We start from the raw sequence: 10,278 nt of genomic DNA on the forward strand, positions 1-10,278 counted from the left end.
CTTGATGCAGATCCATTGTTAACTTGAATTTCACATGCTCCTTGGCTAGAGCTCATAAAATTAGACTCTTTACCACCTGATTCTTTCTCAAACATTGAAGCACAAGAAAAATCACCATAGAAATTATCTTCACTTCTGCTCCTTTCTGCATGCTCAGTAGAACTATGAGACAAAGACTGCACTTCCTTGAGAGATTCAAACTTAAAAGATTTAAAACAGTCCTGGGCAACTTGCTGATCAGAACCCTTGAATGGACTTTCTGTCCCAACACTAAAAGGATTGATCCCATCAACTTGACTATCATCCTTATATGAGACAGTAGATTGATTCTCTTTCACATTGTTTTCATTGCTGGGAGCAGAATATTCGGGACTCACTTTGTGTTGTTCATCACTTTTTTCCATTTCAACATTAACATAGAAATTCCTATGGAAGCCAGAAGAACTGGGATGCTCACCATAATATGATTGGTCATTAGAGACATGACGCTTTCTCTTAATCGAAGCCCTTTCCCACTGTTCACAAGCTTCCAAAACTTCACAATCAGAACAATCACTATCAGATGACTCAGTTTCCAACCCATCCAAACCATAACGATTTCTGCCTGGGTTTTCAGACCTATCCAAACCATTATGACTTCTCCCAGTGGCCTTTGCAGAGCATGTTTCCCTACTTCTTTGGGTGCTAGATACAAAGCCATTTTTATATACTTGACTATCATTAATGTTTATGTGTACAGATTTTTGCATAAAGCTTGGCCCAGAAGAACATCGTTTACTTGACGAAGCATCACTATCCAATTCCCCAACACCTTCAACAAATTCATCATCACTTTCATCATCGTCATCAACACTTATAACGCTCTGATGTGTATATGATCTGACTCTACTTGGCGCACTGCCACCGGCACCATGCGATTCTTTATAAACACACTCATCACAGTCATCAATGATTATCACATCATCACCTCGATCACTGTCGGCATCAATGATAACAACGTTTTCTGAACTCCCTTTACCCTGACCAGTTTTGGGTGCTCTCTTCCCAGAGCATGACTGCGGTTGAAAGTTCTCTCGGAAGAATCCTTTTCCTATCATCTATACTTCATAAGCAGGAATCACAAAGAATGATTCAGAAACCAAACAAAAATAAAAGAGCAGGAAATCTATTATCTGCCATACTAAAATCTACATAACAACAACTAACATATATCATGGAAAAAAGATAATAAAAATTCTAGCATGCTGATATTCCACAAAAACCCATCATTTTAGGCGAGCTTATTTAAACTCAACTTGCAGCAATCACAAGCATATTCTTAAAAAAATTCACCATATACATACATTATTTGATTTAACGCGTATTTGAAATACTCTTATCGTCATACCCTACATACAAATCCGTGCCACACGTTTCCAACAAAGAAACGTGTTGATAGCAGAACAACAAAACAAATTCCGGAGTAAATGGGTTCTTAGCACTTCGATTCATAACACAATCAAACGCAAAGTAATGCAAGTTAATAAACATGGAAATTGATTAAGTGAACCATGCAAAATAAATAAATAAACAAATAAATAAGCAAGACCAAACCCTAAGACACGGCGATCAAACCCTAATTTAGCACCAAGAAGCAGAAGAAGCTGAACTTAAAAGCGAAACGCGTTGAAATAAATTGAATCGAAGAAAAAATATAGGATTATGACAAATCACAATTAAAAGGGAAATTTCTTGAGAGAGAACCATACCTCCCATACAAAAGAAGCGACCAGAGGGATCGATAGAGTGAGGATCGGAACCGAATAAGTAGAAGTACGAAGAGCAAAGAGCAAAGAGCAAAGAGCAAAGAGCAAAGATAACCGCGAAAGGGAAAAATAAAAGAAGGGATTCCCAAAACTGAAATTGAAATCGAAAGTTGGTGAAGAATAGTACCCTAGAATTTCAATTTGGGCGGAGAATAAAAAGGAGTGTGTCCAAGGGAGAGAGCAGTTTGGTTGTGTTTTCAAATTGGTCTCTCCGTATTAAAAGTTTTTCTATAGTTCTTTTCTCTGCGCATTTTTTATTTATTTATGATTTTATTCGTATTATATTCTTATTACATAAAGTCATATAAAGTCAATATTGTAAATCATCTATCCCTTGACGTGGGGTGCACGGAGAAATATAAATCTAAAAAATATTTTCTGTAGAGAAACAAATTCATTTTGTTATTATTTTACTCAATTTTTTGTATTTTCGATAAGGTGTCGAATCGATCTTGATCTCTGTTCGGAGAGTAGACACGACTCCTCTAAAAAAGAGTGAACTCGACTCAAAAATTATTTAACAATAATGTCGAAGCAAATTACGTCGAAACACTAGTGGCAAATTTATGACAAACAAAGGAAGATGAATAAATAAATGAGTAAAACAAAGCTTTGAATAAATGGAAGTGTAAAACTAGAGTTTCAAGGAGAATAAAATAACGACACAACACATAAAAGAAATGAAAGAAAATGGATTAAAGCTAAAACAAAAAGAAAATAAATTAGAAGATGACTTCTAATACTCACATACACTTGTATTCCATGATCTTCTGCTACGTCACTAAGACTAAACTTTTATGAGTTTGTATGATGATCTAGTATTGTTGATTGAAGTCCCTTTTTCTCTTCTGAATTTCTTTTATTTATAGACTTCAAAGGTGGACTTGCTCCTAAAGAATTGTGACCACTACCTTGGTTTCTCCTTTTTCTCAGACCATGATTGTACTTTGACCCTAAAGAATCTTCATATGATACCCCCCACGTTCTATCTTGTCTTGTCCTTCAAATTCCACGTTCTTGCATCGTGTCTGTATTTAATTACGTGGTGTCGACTCTGACGTTCGACTTACTTTAGACCAACAATCCCTCGACCTCGATCGTCATTCATTTTCGTTTATAATTGAAAAAGGATCTTATAACTGAGTGAATCATTTTAATTGTATTTTGACTTTCTATGAATCGAATTTTTATGGGTCAAAATTTATACCAACAAATTGTAAAACCCTGGAAATTAATAAATAAATAGTCAATAAATAAATAATTATTTAAAGAAATTAAAAAATTAAATTTTATAGTTTAATGAGGTAAAAATAATTAAAATACGAATTTAAATGGGTTAATACTCAAAATGGTCCCTGAAATTTGACTTCCGATGTAATTTAGCCCTTAAACTTTCAATTGACTCAAATTGTACCCTGAAATTTTGACACATGCCTCAATTTGGCCCTTTCGACGTTTTCCGTTACCGGAAAGCAGACATGACAATTTTAAATGACACGTGGCACTGTACGGTTAGATGATGTGGCCAAAATTTTCAAGGCATCAATTTAACCCCTCACAATTTGAATATAAAACCTAACGCAACCCCAATTCCCCCAAATCGTAGTAGTCTCTCCAAGAGTTGGGGAGTAGTAGACAAGGCTTAGGTAGTTCTAGCAGAGCTCGTTCGCATGGTGGCATGGGTGAAGAAAAAGATTTGTATAGAGAATTATATTCATTGATTTTGTTCTCCGTATATGCTTATTGATGAATTATATTCATTGTGGTACTTGCTGTTTTAGATAATGGGAAGAAAAGCTAATCCTGATGCTACTTTTCTTGATATTGATATCGTATTATAAGAAGGAAAAATACGTTGAGATGGAGGAAGTTCCATTTGAAGTTCTAAGAAAAGGAAGCCATTGAGTGAATTGGATGGTTTGGGTTTGGTAAGGCCTATTCTAGCTAAAGGGACAACCTTCCAATCCAGTGATAACAAAGTTCCATTGGAGGTTAAGAAACTGAGCCAACAAGAGAGTAATGCAAATAATGTCAATAAAAGTATTCTGAAAAAGCCAACAGAGGTAAAGTGGACTTGTCTGTGTAAGTTGCACAGCAGGAAAAGCCGCAAAGGTATGTGAAATTACCATTATAATTGTATATTTTTGACAATCTTATTTCGGGTGTGTTTGGATTTGCGTTGGAGAAGAGAGAAGTGCGTTTGAGTTCTTTGAATACTTCATTTTTATGTTTGGCAATATTTTTATCCTCTAAACGCAGAAGTGATTTCTATCTTCAACCCACGTTTACCAAAAGTTACAAATTCTAGCTTTTCCATTCACCTTTTGATCAAAATCAATTTTACAAAATCAATTTTATAAAAACTTCCGTTTACAAACGGTAATCCAAACACACACTTTATTGTCTTATTAGAGCAACGAGAAACGGAAGTACCTTGTTTAACCTTTTCCTTTTTGGTGTGTGTACGCATGCGTGTAGCTTGAAGGGGAGTTTGTACTAATTCATCAATCAGAATTATCATCGGATGCCACTTTGGACCCAACATCATACTTCAAGATTGGAGAAACTACTACGATTTGAGAGAATTGGGGCTACGGTAGGTTTTATGTTCAAATTGTGAGGGGTTAAATTGATGCCTTGAAAATTTTGGCCACATCATCTAACCGTATAGTGCCACGTGTCATTTAAAATTGCCATGTCAGCTTTCCGGTAACGGAAAATGTCGAAAGGGCCAAATTGAGGCACAGGTCAAAATTTCAGGGTACAATTTGAGTCAATTGAAAGTTTAAGGGCTAAATTGCGTCGGAGGTCAAATTTCAGGGGTCATTTTGAGTATTAACTCGAATTTAAACACTAATTTTAAAGAATTTGGCTCAAGATTGAACCGTCGGGTCAAACCGATTGAATCGGATCCAAACCGGACCCAAAGCCCACATACATAAACCAAAGCTCAGCCACCTCTTCCCTTTCATTCACCAAATTCACGCTGAAGAGGAGGGCAAGGAGAGCAAACAAGAACAAAAACCTTGCTCCAAAAATTCAATTCCACGTAACTTTCAATCTAGAGCTCCGATTGACGAGCTGCTAGCGGCCACGCGTTCGTCTCGAAGTTCTCTACAAAATTTACTGAGCAATTTAGTAAGAGAATCACCTTTTCTCACCTAGATCTCCCCTTTTCTGTTTCAAAAATCTTAGGTTTTGACATTGAGAAATTGAATGACTTTGATGGTTTAGGTGAACTCTAGAGGCGGGTAATCGCTGGGTTTTGCCCGTTTGACTCGTGGATAAGGTAAGAACTTGTTAAACCCTAGTGAATCATTGAATTAGTGAGCCCTATAATGATTATAATGATGTTGTGTGAAGTAGATTGTATTCTTGATGATTTGGAGTTCAAGTTGACGGTTTGGAACGAAATTTAGGTGTTTGGGCTTGCGGAATTGGAAATTGGAGCTTTGAAGCTTGTGGAACGGAGGAATTTTGAGGTGTCTGAGAATTAGGGAGAAATCGGGCAAGGTATGATTTTTGTTTCCCGTAGGTAATGTGTAATGTAATGTGAAAACGTAGACTAGTTGATGATAGGTTAAGTTGAACTATGAGGACTTATTAAAGTTTAGTGATTTTGATGAGAATGTTAAAATTGATTATGAGCATGTGTTGAACAATGATGATTGTGATGTTTGATGACAACAATGAGTTGATGACTAATGAATTTGATGATTGATAATGATATTGAATTAAGATGTTGGTAGCTTGATGAATAATGAGTTATGTCATTTTGAATTTGGATTCTTTAAAGTGAAAATGAATATATTGAGTAAATGGTATAATGTGAAAGAGGTGAATGGATATAGACTTGTTTTGTACACAATGAGAGTTGTTTTGAGGTGTAGTACATTGGTCTTAAAATGAAAATTTGGTAAGAATAGAAGTTTGGCATTTTTTCGTAAAACTTAATTTTTGACCAAACTTCGGTGGGCCATAACTTGGCTTCCGGATCCTTAAATTTTGTCAAACTTGTTTCAAATGAAAACTGGGTCGGTAAATCTTATGCCATTTGAAGAGTGGACTAAAAATAATTTTTTTTTACAAAAAAGTTATGCGCGTTGGAAGTTTAGTGTGCAAAAGGAATTTATGTAGAACTTAACAACTTTTTACTACTTTTGTGAGGCATGTGTACACGAACATACACGCGACACGGACCCTGAGCTCTGTCCAGATCTCCCGCATATGCGGGTGTGTACACGAAATGGGAAGATTTACAAGCTCACGTATGCAGGCAGTACCACGCGACGCGGGAAGGCTTTCGTATCCAAGGGGCTTGCGTGCGCGGACAAGAGTTGCGTACACGAGATGGGCAAATTTACATTCCCACGTACGCGAAACATGGCATGCATACGCGAAACCCCTATTTTGGCCAAAAGTGATATTTTTTAATGTTTAACCAAACCTCTAGCTTTCCAAACCACTTTTGCACTTGTTTATGATCGGTTAGTGAGCCTTTAAGTATTAGAATAAGGATGAATCGGTTAAATAAATTGAGGAGATATTTGGAAAGGTTTTGTAAAATGTTAACTGAATTAATGAAGTGTGGATGATGTTAAATAAGAAGTGGTTGATAAATATGATGATGGTAATAATGAATTACAAATTGAATGAGAGACGGATTGATGATGATTGAACTTGAGTAAAGGATGATGAGGATTGATATTAAAGTTTGATATTTGAATGAATTAAATGATTGTGAGATATTTGTGACCTAGTAAGAGGCAGTGGCGTTGTCCACTCGCTCTGGGTATAAATTGAGACTTCAGGTAAGATGCAGTGGTGTTATCCACTTGCTCCGGGTTAGAGTCGAGACTTTGGATAAGATGCAGTGGTGTTATCCACTTGCTCCGGGTAAGAGTTCGAGACTCTGGGTAAGAGGCAAGGGCTGAATTCTGTCACCACTTGCTCCGGATCGAGAACTGTAATACTGCCTGGATAAGAGGCAAGGGTGAGGTTGTCTCCTGCTCTGGGTACACAGGTAAGATGCAAGGGTTGCAGATTGGTCCCATTTGCTCTGTGTTTGGTGTTCTGTCCAGGGTTAACTACCAGACATCTCGGGTTTGGCTTTATAACTGACAAATGAGACTCATCAGCCAAAGGGCAGACATGCATCATATGCATTTGTGTGATTTGTTTGAGTATGCTTTGTTTTGGTTTGCCTAGATCCTTATATATATGCTTAATTGCTATTTGCTCTCTAACTGTCGTATCGGTACCTGATGAGCAGATATTTTATACGCTTTTTGATGTTATTTTCTTAGTGTTTTTAGTAGGTTTTGTTAAGTTTTATTATGTTTTAGTAGGCTTTAAAGAAAAATTTACTTTTTAGATGCTGCTTTGAGCTTTTATGTTTTTCTTATGATTTTAGGTGAAATTTGGGTGAATTTGGCAAGTTTTGGCAAAGTCTCATTCAGAGGCAAGGAAAGCGTAGCAAATGCTGTCAGATTTTGACCTCCGAGCCTTTCTGGAGTTACAGAGGTCCAAATAATGCTTTCTTAACGGTGTTGGGAAGCTAACCTTTAGGGCTTTCCAGCAATATATAATGGTTTATACTTTTCTTCAGATTGGACTGCCCAAAACGGGCGTTGAATGCCCAAACTACCGCTAGTGGGCTTTCAACGGTCCAAAAGGACCAAGGCTAGTGTTCAACATCCAAACCTGGCATTCAACGCCACAAGGGGAGCAAGGAAGCAGCATGGACACTCCCTAGTGGGCGCTCAACACCCACTCCTTCAAGTTAGAAGCCAAGCTCAGTCCAAATACTCACCAAGTGGGCCCAGAAGTGAATTTTTGCACCATTCTACTTAGTTTACTTCATTTTTGTAATTTTTAATTATTAGATTAGTATATATAGAAGTAAGATCACTCTTGTTAAGAGAGCTTTTGGAATCTTTGGACTTACTTTTGTACAGTATGAGCAACTAAACCTCCTATGTTAAGGTTAGGAGCTCTGCTGATTCCTATGGATTAATATAATTACTTTTCTACTTCAATTTGTGTTTGATTCTATTCTATGATCCATTGTCGTTCTTCATCCTTATGAATCTCAATTCTACATGAGTTCCTTATGAGTCCTGACCTGGATAGTATTGAGCTACAACTTAAGGATGCATCACGGGTTCCAACAAGTTATCTGGGCTAATTGGGGTATGTGACATAAAACCTCGTTAGTCAAGGGTAATTGAGGTTCCTATGGCTCTAAGGGCTAGAACCATAAGAGAATCAGTCTTTGATCTGGAAGATCCGACCTTGTTTGTGGTGTTTTGAGTAGGATCAGCAAAGAGATTGAATTGCACGCACTTCACCCTCTCCTAGATTGATCTAGTCCATTCGGATGTTTGGTTTGGACCTGAGGAGATTAATGACCATGACCAATGGCTTAATCACTTATAGCCTTGCCATTAAAGGAATCATTCATCTTTGAAGTAGTTGGTATGTGATGCCAGGGCATTTTGGCCAGTTTCACTGACCTTTTCTTTACTGTTTTTAGGGTAGTTTCATGCATTTCCTTAGGAAATAAGCTAGTTTTGGGTAGATATTCACTTACATCTTGATTCAAGCATACATTGTGCACTTAAGGGAATGTTGAGCCAACGTTAGTGACACTCAACTTTGTCACTAACGTTGGAGATGGCTAGCATGGCCACGTTAGAAGCCACGTTAACTTAGTTAACGTGGACTCTAACGTGGGAGCTAAGGGGCACAATGGAACGTTAGTGACAATATTAAGTGTCACTAACGTTCTCGAAGGTTGGCAAGCCTACGTTAAAAGAGCCACGTTAACTAAGTTAACGTGGACTCTAACGTAGGGAAGGGAGAGGCTTCTCAATGTTATTGGGAAAGTTGAGTATCAATAACGTGCGCGAAGGACAAAGAGGCAATGTTAGTGGCAACGTTTGTGCCACTAACGTTGAGGTTAACGTGGCTCTTACTTGGATAAGGAACGTTAGTGAAAAAGTTGAATGTCACTAACGTTCTCGAACCCATATTTTCACTGAACGTTAACACCACTAACGTCCTGAGCAAAAGTCTCTACCCATTTCACACTTTCTCTCTGCAAGTAAAGTCAAGCCCAATGAAGAAGATAACTGCTTCAAACTCAAGATCCAAAGGCCCAGACCCAAGACTTGAAGAACTAACTAGAAGAGTAGAAGAGTAGTATATATAGGAGTAGCTTTGAATTAATTAGGGAGTTTTGGAAATTATAGGGAGCCTCTAGGCATAGAACTACTCTTTGTATTTACTTTCTCTGCGCTTCTAGTTTTCATCATGTATTCTCCATCTTGGTTTTCATTTTCCAGAGCTATGAACAACTAAACCCCTTTCATTGGGTTAGGGAGCTCTGTTGTAATTTGATGGATCAATACTAGTTTTCATTATTCTTCTTCTATCTTTTCTCTTGATTTTACTTGAAAGCTTTCGATCTTCATCCAATTGGGTAGTTATCTTGGAAAAGAAGCTATTCATACTTGGATCTCTTCTGAACCTTGAAAGAGGAATGAAGAGATCATGCTAGAAATGCTTTCTCATGCTGGACCAAATTGGGTTTGGATGGATATGTGACTATAATCCTCTCAACACTTGATTTGGGAAATGCATATGGTATAATCAGTGACCATACTTCATCTCTTCTCATGAGCAATTGACCAAGGAATTGGCTATTGATCAAGATTTAAGAGATTGAATTACAAGAAATTGTAATTCAATCACTTAAGATTGCCAAGGAGATTAATGAGTGCATTGATTAAGGAAGAGATGAAAATGAAATTGATCCGGAGAATGCAACATCTCCTGAGCCCAATGAACCCCCATTTCTAATCTTACCCATTCTCTTTAATTTCTGTTATTTACTTTTATGAGCAATTCCCCCATTCCCATTTACAATTCTGCAATTTACTTTCAGTCATTTACTTTTAGTTCTTTAATTCTAGCAATTACTTTTTCTACCATTTACTTTCCCGCCATTTTATTTTTTGCAATTCTCAACTCAAATTCTGATTCGCTCAACTAGAACATTCCTTTAATTAAAGTTGCTTGATCAATCAATCCTTGTGGGATTCGACCTCACTCTATTGTGAGTTTTTACTTGACGACAAATTCGGTACACTTGCCGAAGGAAATTTGTTATGAGACAAGTTTTCCGTGTATCAAGTTTTAGGAGACTTGAATTAAACCTAGAACTATGAGATCCTAATCTAACCCTAATTCCTAATCCTAATTCTAGAGAGAAGAGAGAGCTTCTCTCTCTAAAATTCTAAAACTAAAAGTGATTATTGGTTGGAAGGTGATGATAATGATGATGATAATGCCTTCCCCTTAATCCTTCATCCTTTTATTCCTTTCCCTTAGCAATTTGGTGCCAAAAATGGGTTCAGAAACCCTCTCAAATCGCCAGGCACGTGTTGCATTAGTGAGGTCATGTGCCCTT

At 37.2% G+C, this 10,278-nt stretch overlaps 1 protein-coding gene across 2 annotated transcripts in view; it reads right to left on the reverse strand.

Moving 5' to 3' along the window:
- LOC107643685 overlaps positions 1 to 2,056 on the reverse strand; it is a gene marked incomplete in the record, with an annotated part of 6,146 nt that extends 4,090 nt beyond the window's left edge. Inside the window, 2 exon segments of one of the 2 annotated variants that reach the window (XM_016347404.2) lie at positions 1 to 1,097; positions 1,749 to 2,056. In XM_016347404.2, the coding sequence (XP_016202890.1) occupies positions 1 to 1,097 (1,097 nt within the window). 2 annotated transcript variants of the gene reach the window in all.

This window comes from Arachis ipaensis, chromosome B05 (assembly GCF_000816755.2).
Source record: "Arachis ipaensis cultivar K30076 chromosome B05, Araip1.1, whole genome shotgun sequence".
NCBI lineage: Eukaryota > Viridiplantae > Streptophyta > Magnoliopsida > Fabales > Fabaceae > Arachis > Arachis ipaensis.